The sequence below is a fragment of the Choloepus didactylus genome, chromosome 6 (genome assembly GCF_015220235.1).
Source record: "Choloepus didactylus isolate mChoDid1 chromosome 6, mChoDid1.pri, whole genome shotgun sequence".
Taxonomy (NCBI): Eukaryota; Metazoa; Chordata; class Mammalia; order Pilosa; family Megalonychidae; genus Choloepus; species Choloepus didactylus.
This window is the reverse complement of record NC_051312.1, coordinates 91,128,644-91,147,680: the sequence shown is the minus strand read 5'-3', so window position 1 is coordinate 91,147,680 and position 19,037 is coordinate 91,128,644. Positions and strand designations below refer to the sequence as shown.

The 19,037-nt window shown below is 54.4% G+C and overlaps 1 protein-coding gene across 1 annotated transcript; it reads right to left on the bottom strand.

The window, feature by feature from the left end:
* Positions 1-4,278: 4,278 nt before the first annotated feature.
* Positions 4,279-18,123, bottom strand: TSKU (tsukushi, small leucine rich proteoglycan). The gene is made up of 2 exons (XM_037840769.1): positions 18,037-18,123; positions 4,279-6,601 (listed from the first exon to the last, which is right to left on the bottom strand). The coding sequence occupies exon 2, from the start codon at positions 6,591-6,593 to the stop codon at positions 5,532-5,534; it is 1,062 nt and encodes a 353-aa protein (XP_037696697.1). The 5' UTR covers positions 6,594-6,601; positions 18,037-18,123; the 3' UTR covers positions 4,279-5,531.
* Positions 18,124-19,037: the final 914 nt, after the last annotated feature.

The following is a 19,037-nucleotide window of genomic DNA, read 5'->3' as shown; positions in this document are numbered from 1 at the left end:
AGGTGTTGATGCACAGAAAGATTTTAATTCACTACCTGTGAACACTGGGCATTGCCACACATTGAGTGTAATGGACATTGCCGCCACCAAACATGCTCCACTGGGGGATACCAGCCACTGGTGGGAGCTGTCAGCGATGGGCATTAGGTATTAGTAAACATTAGATATTGGTGGACACTTGCTTGCCTACGAACATTAGCCAACAAGGAATATTGGGCATTGAAGGGCAAGGCCATACGAGTCTTTGATGACCTCTGTTGTCATAGACCTGGCCCTTAGAGGATATGGGGTATGACTGGGCTTCAACACTGATGGACTTTTAATTCTGAAAGCAAGTACCATGAGCAGACCGGGGCAAGCCTCTGCCCATACACTCCCGGCAGTCTCATCAAATTAACAATCCTTCAATCCTATGAGCTGGTTTGGTGGCAGTTGGTGGGTGACAGTATCTGCATCTCCATCTGCCCTTTTTCCTGAAAGCCCTTTGGCCATGGAAACCAGGGGTGGTCAAACGATGGTGTCATAACACCCATGGAGGGAAATCCTTGAATGCGGAGGAGTCTAATCACCACCCTAAGCTACAGAGGACTTGGATTACACAAAAGCCACACAGCCTCTCTCTGCCCTCCTGACCAGCCCTGCACGTTTGCCCCTTCCTTCTCTGTAAACAGGACGGTCAAAGCACAGCAGGGCGGGCTTTATGGGCACACAACCTGTGCGGTAACATAGAGCCCCGTACTTAGAAGAGCCCTGAGCTTGGTTTAAGGCTCTACTGTTGCCATCTTGAAATTCTAAATAATTTTGAAAAAGGGGCCTCACATTTCATTTTGCACTGGGTCCCACAAATTATGTAGTCAGTTCTGAAGCACAGAGTCCTGCCACCTACCGTACAACCTTGGGCTGCTCCTCTGCTGACATCAGGCTCCCCATCTGTGAAAAGAGTCCAGGGGAGGACTTTGGCTTTGATCTTTGACATTTCATGCTCTAGAATCTAGAATCATTATTCTGTTTGGAAGTACTTAGGGTGGCATGATTTCTCCCATTTTTTTCCAACATAGAAATAAACGAACCCCAGAGCTTTTTGGTTTCTTAGAGCACCTCTACCCTCTCTGACTTGTGGTTCCTGCACACCTGCCCAGCCCACGAAGGATGGGCAAGCATGAAGGAATCACCTTTTGACCGATGAAGTGAGGCCCAGGCTGGTTTCCTCATCTGAGCAGTGATGATAATGCCTTGTGCAGGTGTCGTGAGGAGGAAGTGATGGCATGTAAACACAGTGCAAGGGACATGTGCCCAGTAAATGGCAAATGTATTATCATGGAAATGCAAGGAAATGTTTGTGACCCTGCCTGGGCCAAGATGGCAAACTGCGCCCGTCGTTTCCCCATCTCCACAATTCACCCAACATTTGTTGTGTACCTATTCCATGCTGGGGGCATAAGAGCAAAGATCCTGTGGCCCAAAGGGACTGCAATTCACCTCAAAGTTTAAGAAATTCTTCATTTTTGATTCATTTATCAAAAAATAAAAAGATTCTTTACTCTATTTCATAATTCTATGGTTAAGTGAGGAAGGGAATGGGCATTTTTTGCTGATGTTGCGTCAGATACGGCATTTGGCTCTTGACATATGTTATCTTATTTACTCCTCATTCAGTCCTGGGGGGTTTGTATGGAGATGTCTTCATCTCTGTTTTCCAGGTAGGGAAACTGAGGCTCAGAGAAGTAGAGTTACTTGGTCACAAAACTAGTTAGTGGTGGAGCCAGGATTTTAACCCTCTTTTGTTAACTCCCAAACGGCATCTTCGCCCTAATATCTAGGATTCTGTAAGACTCGAATGCCCTATTCTAGGCCCCAGGATTCCGGAGAGGGGGAAAAAGCAGGGCGAGGGTAGTCTGGCTGTGCAAATTGTGTAGGTCCACGTCGGCCTCCAGCAGCTCTGGGATGCTACCTCGGAACTGCGGAGTCTGGTCACTCATGTCCACGAGGTGGCACTGCGGGCTGGGACCTCTGCACGGGGCCGGGAGGGCTGTGGCTCTCCCTAAGGCATTCGGGAGGCCAGGGCTGGGGGTGCGGGGGTGCAGCGAAATGCCGCCACCATGAAGGATGAGCCTCCCACACCCAGTGTGATGGCGTTGTACCCATCTCCCCACTGGGGCTTCGCCACTGCCCAGTTTTGTGGATGAGGAAGCTGCAGCTCAGGGCAGAGTTCCCTGTCTTCCCTTTCTGTGCCTTTTGCACTGCTTTGTCCCTATCTTTAAGACTTCTGTGTTTCCTGGACCTCCCCCTAGGACTCCTGTTCGAATCAGCATTTTGGGAGAGCTAAGACCTATTGGGTGAAAATCCCCAGGACACCCCCTGCCTGGCTTTTTTTTTTTAAATCTTCATTTTATTGAGATATATTCACATACCACACAGTCATACAAAACAAATCGTACATTCGATTGTTCACAGTACCGTTACATAGTTGTACATTCATCACCAAAATCAATCCCTGACACCTTCATAGTACACACACAAAAATAACAAAAATAATAATTAAAGTGAAAAAGAGCAATTGAAGTAAAAAAGAACACTGGGTACCTTTGTCTGTTTGTTTGTTTGTTTCCTTCCCCTATTTTTCTACTCATCCATCCATAAACTAGACAAAGTGGAGTGTGGTCCTTATGGCTTTCCCAATCCCATTGTCACCCCTCATAAGCTACATTTTTAGACAATTGTCTTCGAGATTCATGGGTTCTGGCTTGTAGTTTGATAGTTTCAGGTATCCACCACCAGCTACCTCAATTCTTTAGAACCTAAAAAGGGTTGTCTAAAGTGTGCGTAAGAGTGCCCACCAGAGTGACCTCTTGGCTCCTTTTGGAATCTCTCTGCCACTGAAGCTTATTTCATTTCCTTTCACATCCCATTTTGGTCAAGAAGATGTTCTCCGTCCCATGATGCCAGGTCTACATTCCTCCCCGGGAGTCATATTCCACGTTGCCAGGGAGATTCACTCCCCTGGGTGTCTGATCCCACGTAGGGGGGAGGGCAGTGATTTCAACTTTCAAGTTGGCTTAGCTAGAGAGAGAGGGCCACATCTGAGCAACAAAGACCCTGCCTGGCTTTTCAAGCGTCTCTTGTCCAAGAGAATGTGGGAGGGGTTGAGAACAAATCAGGAGGGCTGTGGGGGCTGGGGTCCCACCCTGGCCACCCCCACCCCATGCCTCAGCCCAACTCCACACTGACCTGAGGGTGTCAGCTTCTTTTCCCCACCTTGGGAGTGGATGAGGAAGGACCAGATGGGTGAGCTCCCTGTCTGTGCTCTGACCCATCACCTCTCCCAAGCTCCAGCCCCTTCTGTCCTTCCAGCCACACCTGAGTCTCCTCCAGAAAGCCTTCCTAGCCCCTCTGCAGGGAACTCACAAGCTCCTTGTGCTGCCTTTAGTCAGGCGTCTCATTTTTATGTCCTTCTTCCCTCTCCTTCCACAGGAATGCAAGTCCCTTTAGGGCAGACACCAGGGCAGTCAGCTTCCTGCCAATGCAGGGCCCGTGCAAAGTGGGTATCACAAAAGGGTGGTCATTGCTGGTGCTGGACATTTCTGAAGACTGGCCAGTTAGAAGGGAGAACTTGCTGACAGCAAGGTGAGCTTTCTGGAAGTGACCTCCCCAGCACTGAAGTGTGTGAACTTGTTAGGCTACCCCAGCAGCTGAAATGCCAAGATGGAGGGATGAACTGGGCACTGTTAGAGCAGAAGGAACTGGATGGGGGTCTCAGGGAAAGCTTCTGTGAAGGTGGCATGGCATAAACTGGGTCTATAAGGAAAGGGAGGAGTTTGAGAGGCAGGAATGGGGGTCTGGTGTCCCAAAGTGACAACATAAACAAAGGCAGAGGGGTGCGATGGCCTCGCAAGCCCGTGGCTATGGCTGGACTACGGGCGGGTGGAGTTGGGGTGGCAGGGAGTGGGGAGATGAGGGAGGTAGGTCCAATCTACCCGCAAGGAACTCCCTCCCTCATGTCACTTCACTCCCCAAATTCTAGGTTGTTACCGGACATTTCAGGGAGAACAAGGCTTTGGGGCCCCAGGGCCAGCCCACTGACTGAAGACAGGATGAGTGTTTATTAAAGCTAAGGACCACTCAGGTGCTGGGTGGGGGCTGACAGAGCACTCACCACCACTGTCCTGTGGGCACCCAGTGTGACCAGTCCCCGTGCCCACTGCTGTCTGGCTTCTGCCCAGCCTCCCCTGAAGCATATCCCCAGGACGCAGGAGGATACTGAACAAATGCAACTTTTCCTTCTTTTACAAATGACATGTTTCCATCCCCTGCCAGCGGGGGAGGGGGTGGCTGAAAGTTACAGTCTATTAAAAAGGCAACAATTTCTATAAAAAGAAGACAAAGGAAAGAGGCCAGGGCTAGGACACTGAGATGCCACCCTGTAGGTGGAACATAAACATGGGTGTGGGATGCTGCCACATCCTGAGGGTGGCACAGGCTGTTGGACCCAGGGACCAGGGATGGAAGCCAAGAGGGCCCCCTGAGTGCCTGTGGACAGCTGGGGGCTCCAGGACTGCATCGCCAGCTTGCTGGAGCATAGACACTACCTTGGGGGGTTAGTGGGCTCATTTCCAGTTTCGATGCTGGGGGACCCCATGCAGAGTGTGGGACAGGCAGAGCTGGGACTGGCGCATCCCAGGCTTCCAGAGGCTCAGAGGGGAACCGACTGAGCCCATGCCACGAAGCTGGTCACTGGGCGGTGTGTCCCACCTCCCAGGACCTTCTCATCTTCCTGCTGCCACTCCTGTGGAAAAACAAGACAAGGGGCAGAAACAGTGGAACGTGGACTTGGCTGCAAGGGGAAGCCCAGGAAGGAGAGAGGGAGGGGTGACTTAGAGAAGACGGGAAAGTGCAAAGCATCTGGCTGGGAAGGCAGGAGATGGTTCCAATCACAGCTCTGCCCTCACAGGGCCTCAAATGATCATCTTTCCTTCCCTAGGCTTCAGTTTCCCCATCCGTCACACGACAGGGGTAGATTTGATTCTCTCCAGTCTCTTCTATAACTGAGGTTCTCGCCAGGGTTCTAGGGGAAGAGAAAAGGATGAAGTGGGCCCCCATATCCCAGCCCCATGTGATGGAGACTATGGACTCTGGGCCCAAGGGGGTGCTCGGCCCCGTGAAACTGGTCTGCACCCTGCAGCGGTGGCTCCCTTCCACCCTCCTCCAGCAACACATCAGATTGGCCCTGGCATGAGGGAAGGCACTTTGGGGACAAGTAGGGAAGGGCAGCAAGAAGGGACCAGAATCTGGTTTGGCATTGAAGTCCCTCTGCTCATGGTTTGGGGGCAACCGAGACAAAGGGGTCAGACATTGCTCCTGGGGGTGGGTCCCAGGTGCAAAGCCTCTTCCTAGGTCCATAGCTCCTGCAGTGATGCCACCACATCTGCCTGCAAGAGTCCCCGCTGGCACTGGCACATTAAAATATGAACTACCCAGGACCCAAGCAAGCAGAGGGCAGCAGTCTGTTCCACGGCCCCGGGCCAGGCCATTTGTCACAAGATGTCAGGGACCCTGGCGACAGAGTCCCAGGTGTCCATGCAGTGCAGGGCCACCTTGGGGATGGAACCGGGCTGCCGGGGGTAGGCCCCCTCCCGCACCAGGCGCCGGCACTGCACACCCTGGCCCACGCTGACACTCTGCAGCGCTGGGAGGTGGTGCAGCAGAGTCTCGGGCAGGGGCACCAGGCCTGTGCCCGACAGGTCCAGCTCCTGCAGGGAGTCCAGGCCCGAGAACACCTCAGCTCCTACCCACTTGAGCTTTGAGTTGCCCGACAGGTCCAGAACCTGCAGGCCTGGCAGCTCGCGGAACCCATGGGGTGCCAGCTGGGGGAGGCCCTGCAGGCTGCCCAGCGAGAGGTGGGTGAGGTCTGCCAGCCCCACGAAGGCACCTGGGCCGATGGTAGCCAGGGGGTTCCCGTCCAGGCTGAGGTAGCGTAGGGGCAAGTCCCGGAGGTTGGGTACCGCACGGAGCCGGTTCCAGGCAAGGTTCAGGCTCTGGATGGTGGGTGGGGGCAGGCTGGACCGCGGAGGGTGGGGCACGAGGCGGTGAATGAGGTTGTGGGAGAGGTCCACATGCAGCGCCCTGCCCTGGCTATGGGTGGCGAAGGCGGACACCGAGACCTCCCGGAGCCGGTTGTGGCTAAGGTTCACGTCACTCAGGGGTGAGCTGGCGAAGCTCTCGGCCGGCAGGGCTGCCAGGCCGTTGTGGCTGAGGTCCAGTGACTCCAGGTAGCGGAGGCGGGAGAAGGTGGTGGGCGAGAGGCCGGTGAGCAGGTTGTGGCTGAGGTCCAGGCCCGCCAGCGTGGTGTAGCCGGGCCCTGCCAACACTGACTCGTTCACCATCTCCAGCCGGTTGGAGGATAGATCCAGGTGGGCTGTGTCCAGAGGGATGGGCACGGGCATGATGTGGGGACCCAGGCCGCTGCAATCCACTCGCGTCAGGCTGAAGCTGTCGAAGAGGCCAAAGGTCTCTACCTCACACTGGCACCCGGGGAAGCAGGGCCGGGTTGTCTGGGCCCTGCTCACGGCCAGCAACAGCAGCAGGGGCCACGGCATGGTGGGGGCTGAAAGGAAAGAGACACAGGTGTGGGTCAGCAGATGGTTTGAGACCCACCATTAAGACATGAGCCCATGTCCTTAGACACAGCTGGAAGTTGCCACCAGTCCTCCTTCCTTCTGTTCCTCTCTGGCCTCAGTCTCCCCATCTGCATGTTAAGCCAGACTAGTGGATTTTACATTGGAAGGGGCAGAATTCTTTCTTAAACAAGATTAGCAGATGAAAGTGGGATTGCTCGGGCAGAAATGAGGGCAGGGGGCTGGAGCCCTCCCAGCTTGCTCCCCATCCTGGGGAACTGGGTTTGAAACCCCCTGGACTAGAAGGTTTGTGGGGTTGGCTCCTCCAGCTCTGATGCTCTAGGGTCCACGGGCTGGTCTAGACCCAGGCTCCCCCAAGGAAAAGCTCACAGCTTAGCAGGGACGTGAACTCAGCCAAAAATCTGTCAGAGGGGGGGCCCATAGGCTCCACTCACCTCTGGCGGGCATGTCCCATGTGCTGGGTGCCACACCGGCTGCCCCATGGCACAGGCTCATTTAGCCCTCACAGCCATCCTGCAAGGCAGAAATCTATCCCCATTTCACAAGAGGGAACCAAGACTCAGGGAGGTTAAGAAACACATGCATGGCCACACAGCTAAATAGGAGAGGAACTAGACTAACCTGGCCTGGATGTGGTACAGAAGAGGACGTATGGCCCAGCGTTGTGATTTGTCAGCGGCTGAGCCAGGCCTGACATGCAGCCTCCAGCCTTCTAAACCAGGGTTCTCTTCCTGCAAGGGGTCTGCAGTGATGGTCCCCTCCTCACCCCCAGTCGTGGATGACAATGGTTGGGTTCTTAGTCCTATGCCCCTTCACCTGGGCTGTCCTCCAAAGGCAGGATCCTCCCTTCCAATTGGGGACCCTGTGTCTAGATTCCCAGATGGGCTTTAGGGACACCTGTCCCAAGTACTTTTTCCTCTTGCCCTGTCCCCTACCTGCAGCTGATACAACTCTTACACCTCTTTGGCTCTTTCTTTAACCTAGGGTTTGGCTGATTTTCCCATTATACAGATGGAAAAACAGAGGCTCAGAGAGGAAAGAGGTCTTACCCCAAACCGAAAAAAGCAGGGCAGGACTAGAAGCCAGACCTGCTCAATTACAGTTCCTCCATTTACTTCCACTGCCCCTAGCAGGCCTGGCAGTGCAGCCGGCAGAGACGGGGGTCCAGCAGGGGCTTCTCCCACTGACACATGCAGTCACACAAGCCACTGCCCATCCCCAGATCTGTTTTCCTCCCTGTACAATTATAACCGGTAGCTGCCACAGATGCCAGGCACAACATATGTGCTGTCACATTCGATCTTCACACCCACATCTGTCTCACCCAAAGCCTGTGTTCACGCTCACTGCAGCTCTTGGCCCATGTCTGAGCTCCCTTGTCCAGCCCAGTGGTGCTAACATGAGATGAGAGAGCTGAGCAGTGAGAGCTTCTACCTGGACTGGCTGTGGCTACCCACTGCCCCCACCCTGCACGGCACCAACCTCACTCCAGCAGCTCAGGTCTCTTCATCTGAGATGGCCCCACTCTGGCCCCTCTCTCCTGCCCTATCTCCCTCCCACCGGCCCTGGGGTGGGGTGGGGGGTGAGTGTGGGGCAGAGGGAGCAGCAGGATAGCATTACCAGCCTTACATGAAACTTGAAAGCAGCAGTCACTTGATCCCCACTGTGGTTCTGCCCAGGGCAGGGAAAAGCGGGGTTCCTCCCCCCATTCGGGCCCCTCCTCTCCCGCCCTCTTCTTTTGTGGAGGCCAATTTGAGGATTAAACCTGGCCCCAGGTGCATCCTGGGCTCGGTCCCAGCAGAGGCAGGACGGAGCGTTCCAATGTCTGGAACCAAAAGGAAAGTATTAGGTTGCTTCAGGCCCCCTTTGTTCCCATGGGTGAGTCCTTCAGTGCAGGGCTCATTACCACCGGGGTCCCCACCTTCCCTGCCAAGCCTATCTGCTCACACCCACCCCTCCTGGGGCTTAAACAAACACCCACAAAGCGCCCAGAGATTACCCTCTGGTTCCCAAAGGTGATTATACAAAGTGTCCACTAAATGCCAAGTGATCCCCCATGAGCTCGGGCTTACGTAACTAGCAGCCCAAACACTGCCCACACGCTTCCCTCCGGAGGGAGGGCCTCTCGGGGCCCCTCTCTAGGCCTCAGCCTTGGCCTCTGTACTGCCAGGCAGTAATTTCTGCCCTCCTTATTTAAACAGCTTCATGCCCCACTGAGCACAATGCAAACTGTGAAGGGCTGTGCACACAAGCAGGGGGTCATCACTGGGCTGCCAATGAACACAGAGCTAGAAACAACGGCAGTGACAGCTGACTAGTATAGGGGGCAGGAGAGAAGACGGAGACCCTCCTGGATATCCTTGTCATAAAAGCTCCCAGGGCACCCTGGAGGGGCCTCGCTCAGCCCTGCACAGGCATCAGCACTCCCCAGGTCCCTGCTCCGTGCCAGGCCCATGCTTGGGGCTGGGCATTTGCAGTAGGACAGACGTGCTGACAGTGACAGTGAGAGCCAGGCCTTGCTATGTGCTCCCATTCAATCCTCACAGTAACTTGAGGAGGTCAGCAGTGGCACCTCCCAGTATCAGAAAAGGAAGGTGGCAGAACCAGGAACCGAATCACATCTTCCTAACCTCACAACTGTGAGGAAAGTGCATTTCTGTGTGCTGCTGGGAAAAGACAGCAAAGCATTGGAGACCTGGGGCCAAGCCTCCAGCTCTCTTGAGTTTTAAAGAGGTGGATTCGATGCTTTTTAATCCTCAGTGACCCCTGAGGTCACAGCAGAGCCTTGAAGTCTTTGGGGGGCTTCCCAGGCTAGCAGTTTCTTCTTCCATGCCTGGCTGCTGCAGAGGCACACCCGGACTTGGGGCCTGATGGTGACAAGTATTGGGAGAAGAGCAGGGAGAAATCCCCAAAGGCCCCCTAACTTCTGGATCAGGAAGGGCAAAGGCAGAAGTGGGGGCTGGTGGTCTTTGTGCTGTGTGGCTCCTCAGCTAAAGGCCTGAGAGCCAGTGCCCCAAGTCAGCTCAGAGGAAATGTTCCCTTTGCAGTAACTAGAAGGAGGAGAGGTTCTCTCTAGGGCCTTCTCGTGAGTGCCTCATTTTCCAAGTCCTCAGAGATGCTGAGGTCTGGCATCAAAGCTTCAAGGGCCCCTTAGGAAAAAAGTGTAGGAGCCAAGAGGAGGGCAGAACTTTCTGAGGAGAGTGAGGGAAGAAAGGGAAAACTGTTCCTTCCAGGGGCACAGCCCTTTATAGTTTACAAAGGGCCTTTGCCGCCATCCCTGCCTTTACCAATGAGGAGACTGTGGCCCAGAGAATCTGCAGTGATTTGTCTACAGACTCCAGTGAGGCGGTGGCAGGCCCAGTGCCCAGGGCCCAGCTTCCCACCCCAGGCCCACTACTTCCCCCACCCCACTTGGACGACTGTTTAACTCTCCTAGGGATCTCATGGAGTCAATGAAAATAATGTTCAGAAGAGTCTGCAATCTCATAAAAAAGGCCAATACCACAATCATAGGTAGTATAAGGATAAATTGCATGTCCAGGAAATTATAAATATGAATTTAAAAAGAATCCCAATTTGGGAAGTCCAGAAGGAAGTATATGAAGATAACTGTAGTTTTTCTTTAGACGGTAGGACCTTGGTGATTTAAACATGTCAACCTGCTTTTTTCCCTATTTTCTCTTTCATAGTAAAGAAAGTATAAGACTGAGGAACTACAACTCCTGGAATTGCCTCACTGGCCCTCTCTGCTTTTTCTGGTCTTGGCTAGCCACAATCTCTGAGCCTTAGTCTTTTCATCTGTAAAGTGAAGATATTATAGCCACCTCCCAGGACTGTGGAGAAGATGAAACGAGATGATGACGCGTGGGAAGGGCTCCTGGTAAACGCCAGCCACCCACCCGTCCTTCATCCAGAGGGGATCAGCGGTGGGCCTGACCCTTGACCCCTGACACCCTCTCCCTCGTTCCTTCAGCAAACACATCAAACATGTCAAGTGTCATGGAGAGCACTTCTTTCCTGGGAGGCCACAGGGCTCTGGGTCCCAGAAGGGATGAGTAATGTGAGTTCCTCTTGACAACAGACCATCAGCCTCAGCTCTGTGGAGAGGGCAGGGCCTTCATGGAGAGACCTCGCTCACTTGAGGTGGGGACTGGGCAAGCTGCTTCACCTTTCCAGACCAGTTTCCTTCAACTGTCAATCTGGGATAATAACGCTGGTCCCGTGGTAACCAAGAAGTTAGGACTTAACAAATGATTACGATTACTGAATCATTATATAAATATTTCTTTTTTTACTTTCTAGTATATTAGAATAGCCAGAGGGAAATATCTGAAATTGCTGAACTGTTATCCAGTTGCCTTGATCTCTGATAATGACTGTATAACTATATAGCCTTTATCTTGTGATTTCAAATCCCCATGACTGAACCCACTTGTACACCCTTTATCCTGTTTTTCAACTTTAGAGTCTTATGATCACTAAAGGCAGCCCCCAATGTTTATTAATGAAAGGTCTTCAGTCAGCCCAGAACTAATCCACCCTGATTTCAAACTGTCTTGCTAGACAGGGTTGGATCTAAAATTGGCCCACCTGACATGCCCAGCAGCTTAAACTTTAATCTGTAAGTGACCTCTGCCATTTTCTTGCATACATCCTGTGACTAAACATGTAATCAATGTGCACATGCTCAATAATTAGATCATCTCTAACCTGTCATCTCAAGCCATTGTGATCATTATCCTAAAACCTGCTCATTCTTTGATATTATAAAACTATCAGCGTCACTGCAGTTTGGGGAGTCAGATTTTTAGGCCAGTAGGCCATCTGATTTCCTGCTTTGCACTTAGCAATAAACCCTTTCTTTCTCTGAAACCCCACTGTCTCAGGAATTGTTCATTTGAGTGCTTCAGGCAGAGAACCCATCGCTTTTGATCGGCATCACCGTTGTCCTCAGAGAAAATGGCTGCGAAGATTAATCTGAGAAGACGAACACCCCGATAGAGTTCTAAGGCCCCAAGGGGGTGGAAAGCATGCATCGGAATGACGGTGCATTTTCATCCCGGCTCTCTACCCCATGTCTACTGCAGGCATCATTATTCAATCACAGCACCGCTGCCTGCTGAATCTGGACAGGGCCTCAGGATTCTTGTCAACGTGATGCCTCTACCTCTACTGACGATCAGGGTTGGCCCTAGAAAGGAAATCTGTCATTCTGGAATAACTGTGCCTCTGATTGAAGGAGCTATTCCTGGGGGTGCAGTGCAAGGGAGCAGGAGCCACTTTGGCAAGTGACTTCCTCTCTTTCAGGTTCCCTCATCTAAAATGGAGACAACAATCCCTTCCCCAAGGGGTTGCTGCAAGGATCAGAGCTCACAGGTGTGAAATGCCCAGCCCAGTGCCAGGGGCCCAGAAGATGCACAGGCAATGGAAGCAGATGTCTCTCCCAGACTATATGCTAGACAGAGACCCCCCCCCCCCCAGACTACGGGACTAAATGGGGTAGACGGGGACGTGACAGGGCAGCCAGGTATGGCGGCCACACAGGTCCCAGGGGGCAGTTAGGACTCCTGGGTCTTAGCTCTGCTCTGCCAAGGTCTGAATCTTTCAACAAATCCCCTCCCCTCTGAGCCTCAGCTTCTCCAGCCCCACAATGAGGGGTTTCGTCTACATAATCCAGCGCCAGCATTTCAAGATTTTAAAATTTAGCAAAAGCATTTACTGAATCTCAACTAAGGTCAAGGCCCTGTGCTAGGCACTCTGGGGGGATGGATACGAGGGCCCCTGTCCTCACGGGGCTCACAGGCCAGCAACGGGGACTGAAGACGGAACCATAACAAGACAACCAACACCAGCCTGGGCCCCGGAGACCAGGACCCTAGTCACTAGCTATGTGGCCTTCACAGTTGTATTTACGTCTTGAGCCTTGGTTTTCTCATCTGTAAAGTACTAACATAGCCACCCTCAGGAGAACACAGGGCGAGGGCCTGTCATGTGGGGTACACACAGGCACACAGGAGGCCACCAAGGAAGCCTGAGGGAGAAAAGGGAATTTGGGGCCCAAGTTCATCACTTCTTTTCCAAACCTTGACCTAAAAATCAAGGACATCCTCTGATCAAACAGGTTACAGAACACCAGGGCAGGAGGACAGGGACTTAGAAATTGCATCCACCCTGGGTTTGAGGGACACACATCCTGAGGTCCTCCAGGAGAGGGATTCTGATTTGTCACTGCTGTGACTGCAGAACCAGGCCTGCAGAGACCCTACGGAAAGGTTTGCTGATGGCCTTCGAGGACAAAGGAGTAAATGGTGTGGCTACAAGAGGCTCCAGGCAGGTTCCCCTACAGTGCCACCCCAAACTGGGCTGTGAGGCCTCCCTAAAACAGCTCTAGCTGCAAAATCTCTCAGGATCTACTTCTGCCTACAGAAATCACATTCTTCCCAGCAGAGAGGCCTCTGCAAGCTGCCCCATCCTCTCCCACTCCCCCAAATGAGCCCCTCATTGGTGTTTGAACAAATGCCCTTTACACTGATAGCCTCTGGAACAACTCCCAGCCTCTGCTCATACTTCCCACCAAATCAGAGAATTCCAGGACTTAGGAGCTGGAAGGTACCTGTGAGATTACAGGATACTGCGGCCCAGAGAGGGGCAGTGACGGCAAGGAAATGGCAGAGCAGAATCCAGAGCCTGGGTCCCGGTGCCTCCTGCTGCTGCCAGCACCACGTATCCACCAGGCCTGCCCTGGCTCTGCCATCGGAACAAAGCCCGTCTGTCCACTCGGGCTCCTGGCCACCCTTCCCTGCCTTCCTCCATCCCCGGTCTCTCATACCACAGGCTATCGATACACATCTTTTGGACATACATTAAGTAAACCCTCTCCCATTACTGATCTATCCATTTCCTGACCTGAGGCAGGAGCAACTTGGGGCAGTGACCCTGCCTTTTTCATCTGTGTATCCCTTACCCCTACCTGAGGTCAGACCCAGGCCTGGCAGGGCCATGGCAAACACTACTGGGTGAAAGAAGATCCAAGCGCTGGACCAAGTCCTGGGTGTAAAACTCACTCTGTCACCTACCAGCCCTGGGCAGGCCTCAACCTTGTGAAGTCTGCTTTCCCAACAGGGGTAACAACATGGGGTTGTCCAGAGGATTAAGTGGCAGAACGTGAAACTTTCCACTCAGTATCTGCCACATGTTAAATGCTCAGTACAGGGCTCAGACAATGATGGTGATGATTTATTGAGCTTCCTAAAGGCAATGACCATGTTATTCTTCCTTATGTTCCTCCCAACTTGAGTACTTAATGCCGGGCAGATGCCCAGCAGGTATGTGACGCTGGCACTGACATTCTCCAGTCACTTTCCAGGTGCCTGTTGGTAAAGCCCCAATCCCCTTTCTCCTCTGAGGACATGTCTCTGGGTTAGGGGTTCCAGCTCGGACCCTCCTGGCCCCAGTTGCCTGCTCCCAGTGCTGCCCACAGCATCTCTGGCAGCTTCCCCCACTTCAACAGGGGGCCCCTGGCACAGAAAGAAGATGGGCAGGGGGCCAAGTCTCGGCCTGGACCAGAGCCCCAGCACCCACTTGAGATGGGTCTTTGCCGCCACCGGCCACTTTCCAATGCTGAGCTGCCTCCCACCCTGCTCCCCTTAGTTATGATCTCACTCAAGCTGACGCTAACGAAATCCCTAAGTGGAAATTTCTTAGACGGCCTGCCCTTCAACCACTTAGTCAGCTCTGGAAATGCAAGGCAGAAAGAATTTCAGGGCCAAACTCCCAGAACCTTGAGGGCCTGCTCTCCCCAGCAGTATCGCTAACGCTGCACATCTGTGCAAACATGTCAGCTCAGCATGCACTTCCACACCACCATCTTGGTTCTGCCTCACCACAATCTTTGGTCATGGGGATAACTCTCTATATTTTGCAGACAAGGCTGGACATTATTTAGCTGGGTAGTAGAGGAAGCAGGACTTGAACCCAGATGTCTTTGCTCCAAATCCAGTGCTCCTTACCCTACTCTGCCTTAACTTACAAGTGGCATGTGCAGATGACATCTTAAAGATGATTGTGCTGGACTAGAATTACATGTTTACCTGTCGGCACAGATGGGGCTGGATTTAATTCTATGGCCTTGGAGCTGAGCCCTGGGCCTGGCACAGAGAGGGCATGAGACAAAGATGCAGGTATTTAGAATACTACCACCTTACCACAGGATACCTCGCAACATTTCCAATGCTCTCCAACTATTATCTGTTCAGCCACCCTGCGAGGTCGACAGGTTAGATGGCATCAGACCTATTTTACATAAAGAGACCCATGAAAGGGACAGTGATCCATCTGGAGTCACAGAGCCAGTGAGGACAGAGGCTGCAATTAGGACCCAGGTACCATGACTCTTGGTGCCTGGCCTCCTCTGGGACATCGTCCTGGGCCTGGCCATGAGAAGGTGGGCCAGGAATTGGCAAAATGTTATGGACCGAAGCTTCCTTCTGCTTGGGGAGGAAGAGAACAACTGGCCCAGGCCTTGAAGGATATGTAGGGCTTCACCAGGTGGTGAAACCAGGCTTCGGACCACAGCAGATGCCATCTCTGCCTTCTACTGTCAGTGAAACCTAAGAAATGTCTGCACAGTGTAATACATGGTAAGAAACACTTTTCATTTTATTGGCACATGTAATTCATTATCCTATTTAACATTCATAACAGATCAGTGAGGCAGGAATTACTATCCCCATTTGAAGGATGAGGAGCCTGAGAATCAGAGAGGTAAAGGCCACAGAGCAGAGAGCAATGGAGTGTTCATAGAGAAGCCAGAGGACTCACTCTGCAGCGTGGTCTCCCAGCCTCCAGCACCATCCCAAGCCAGAGGAAATCTTCTTAGAATTACCAATCCCGCCCTGCCATGCCTGCTTAAACCCTCCAGTGGTTCCCAATGCCAGGTTCAAAACTCCTAGGCCTGGCATTCAAAGCCTGCCTTGGTCCTGCCTTCCCACTCCCAGCCTTGAGTTCAACTCCAATTCTACACCTCTAAAACCTTGCAGCTGAAGTCCACACTGCTGACCACACTTCTGTGCTCTTCCCTCTGTGGGAGACCCTTCCTGTCTCCCCTGCAGCCACTAACTTCAAAACCCTGAGCAGGAGTAACTTCCTCCATCAGGCTCTCTCCTCCAAGTTATCCCTGGACACCTCTGTTCCAGCTTACTTTGGCTAGGGAGCCTCCAGGGGGTACAGCCCTCAGTACCCAACCCAGCCTGGCCCTGAGCAAGGAAGAATGAAGTCTTAAGTGCATTCCTGCTTTGCAACCCAGAAGTTCTGATTAAGAAGAAAATTGATCCACTCTACCCATCCACAATCTATCATTTAAAAAATAAGGGGATGGTGGGGGGGGATTGCCAATCTCTTCCCCGCCCCCCATTTTTGATCCACTCCTCAGCTTTTGCCTTTCAACTCAGAGGGAGGTGGGAGGTGGGGAGAAGGGGTGTGAACTCGACCCTCCCCCCTCAAGGCTGCTGCCCTCAGACCTTCCTTTCTTTTCCTTCCCCAGGATTCAGGGCTCCAGACCCCCCTCACTTCATCCCTTTCTTGAATTCCAGCCCCCACCCCCAGTCCCACCCCCGGCCGGCCCCCTATGTCAGAAGGGCAGACTAATGCCCGGGAATTGGCCAAGCTGGAATGGGCGTGAGTGTTTAACATTAAGGTGTTTCCAGGGTCTGGGACCTCATGTGGTTCAGCAGGAGCTGGAAGGAATAAAGAGGCTGTCAACAACCCCTCTCCAGATTGGGGGGGGAGGGGAGTACTGAGGCCCAGAGAGGGAAAAGTTCAGTGCCCAAGGGTGCCCCTTCCCAGGTGAGGGGCCAATGCCCCTCCCTCAAGTTCTAGGTTAACACTTGGGGGGTGGATGGGTATTAGAGTTATTTTTGGACCCAAGATTGAAAGCCTAGGAGGCGCTCATGGCTCGGAGCCCTCTTCCTAGGTCAATCCTGGGCTCTGCAAGCCTGGACTTATCCAGAGGGGAGAGCAGGCAAGAAGGAAGGATTGGAGAAGCTCCTGAGTCACATCCTCACTAAGGCCGAATGTGGGCAGGCAAGCTCTCAGTCGGGCTCTAGACGCTCTCCTTATCCTGACAGCACGCTCCCGGCCCGGCCACGAGGGAGGAGTTCTCGCTCTGGTCCACAACAGGGTGACCGCGACTCAGAGAGGCTGAGCAACTTGCCCAGAGCCGTAAAGTGGGCAAATGGCTGTCCCATTCAAAACCAGTATGTGTGAGGCTCCTACTCCTCGCAGCTCACGTCGGGGTCCTGGGAGTTGCAGCCGCCGGCAGGCTCGGATCCGGACGCTCACAGCTCACCGTCAGCCGTCGCCTTCTCACCTTCGGGATCCGAGGACTGGTTTCTCCCAACCCCGGGGGCGGGATGCAAGAGGAGAGCGGATCTCAAAGCGGAGCCGGGCTGGGGCCGGCCTTTCCGCCACGCAGACACGTCTCTCTCGGTCCCACGCACACACTCCGAGAAGCGCGGGGCGGGAAGCGCCGGCGGATCTCTCTCCGGCTCCGGCCTGACGCCCGGGACCGGCCGCTTCCCTCCCTCCTCCTAGCCGGGCTCAGCAGGAGTGCCCAGTCCGCTCCGCCCAGCCCTAGCCCCCCACCCACCAATCCTCCTCCATCCTCTCGCGGGCCTAAGGACCGCGGGAGGTGGAAAAGAGGAAGGCTGCCAGCGCCCCCCCGCCCGGGCTGCAAAGGGGGAAGACCGGGGCTGTTGCCCGAGGAACCGGGAGAAAAGTTTGAAGCCAAGTCGGGGGCCCGGGTGGACAGCAGGGGAGCGAGAAGTTGGGGCGGCGTCTGGCTCTCGGCGCACACACACTCAACGGACACCCAACCCAGACACGTCGACAGAGCCAGACCACGTACATGGACACACAACGATACACCCCCCAACACCCCCAACCAAACGCTGACCCACAAAACGGGGGCACAGGCGCGAAACAGCCACGCAAAGCCGCGTCCACCGACACACAAAGCACAAGGAGATGCACGTCCGGACAGACCCACAAATGCACGTCCCCGGACCCAGATCCACAAAGACCCACAAACCCTAGACGCACGTGTACGCAGACACACAAAGACCCCAGAGGCGCCGACCCACGCCCGCGGTCCCCGGGGGGAGAGAGCCTTTGTCTCCAGGAAGCCCTCTCCCCGGAGTCCGGCTTCCACTCCAGCCGAGCCCCGGACGTCGGCGGCCAGTGCCGCCGCCCTGGGTCCAGGAAAAGTTGAGGGGCCCCCGTGGGACCCCAGCGCCGCCCCGCCCCTGCGCCCGGCGCGGCCCGCCGGATGGGGCGGCAAGGTTGGGGTCGAGGGCTCCCGACCTTCGCCCGCAGCCCGGACGCCCGCTCCGCCCGGACCCGCACCCACCTGGAAGCCTGCGCCGCTGCCGCCTCGGCACGCTCACCCAGGCGGCCCGGCCGCTGGCCCTCCGGCCGGCGCTTTTCTCAGTGCGGCGCGGCCCGCCCCCCGGTCCCCGCCCGCCGCTGGGCGCCCCCCGCCCCCTGGCCCGCCTGGCGCCCAGTGGCGGCTGCGGCCGGCGGCCGGGCGGCTCAGGGAGCGTCGCCAAAGTGCCGGCCTTTCCCGGAGCGCTCTTCGCCCCGCCCCGGCACCCGCCCGCCTGCGGAGCCCGCGCCGAGCCGGGGTTCCACCCCAGGGAGCGTCTCAAAAGTGCGCTGCGCCCGTCTGCTCCAGTCGGCCTGGCTCCCAGCTTCCTGAATCCAGGATCCCTAACCCCTCCCCCGGCGCGCCCGGGCAATCTCAGCAGATGGCAGCACTGTTGGGGAACATCTGGAGGTCGCTGGAGTTTGTGTCAGTGTGTGTGAAAGAGAGGGAGGGAGAGAGGGAGAAACAGAGACCTGTTGATAAGAAGTTTGGGGACTGGGGGTTCCCACTTCTCGAGTTCACCCCCTTCCCCATTTTTTTTTATTTGGGAGAGAGAGAGAGAGAGAGAGAGAGAGAGAGAGGCTCTGAAGCAGAGAAAGACTGGCAGAAAGACGAACTCACAGGAGGCGAGGGGAGAACAGGGTTTAGGCAGAAGCTGGGCGGGGAGAGGGGAGAGAGAGCCAACAGACTTGATTTTGCTTTTCTGGAAGGAGCCATCGATTTCTGGTTGGATTTCTAGGAAGGGAAACTGTGAGTGTGTGACTACACAGCAGTTTAAGTCTATTCCTCCCACTGCAGCCCATCCTCTCACTCACCCCTCTTTATGGTAAAAAGAATATGAAAGCATCCAAAGAACTTTTAAAAATGGATGGGGAGGGGGGTAGAAATTGCCTAGTGATGCATTCCCTAGAAGGGGTGGGATGTGTGTGTGTTTCCCAGTCTACAAACCCAGATGCTGCTCACCCACCTTTGGGGGTGCAGTTCTC

Excerpts from the sequence above, each read along its gene's own strand:
- TSKU (XM_037840769.1), bottom strand. The coding sequence starts at position 6,593 with ATGCCGTGGCCCCTGCTGCTGTTGCTGGCCGTGAGCAGGGCCCAGACA.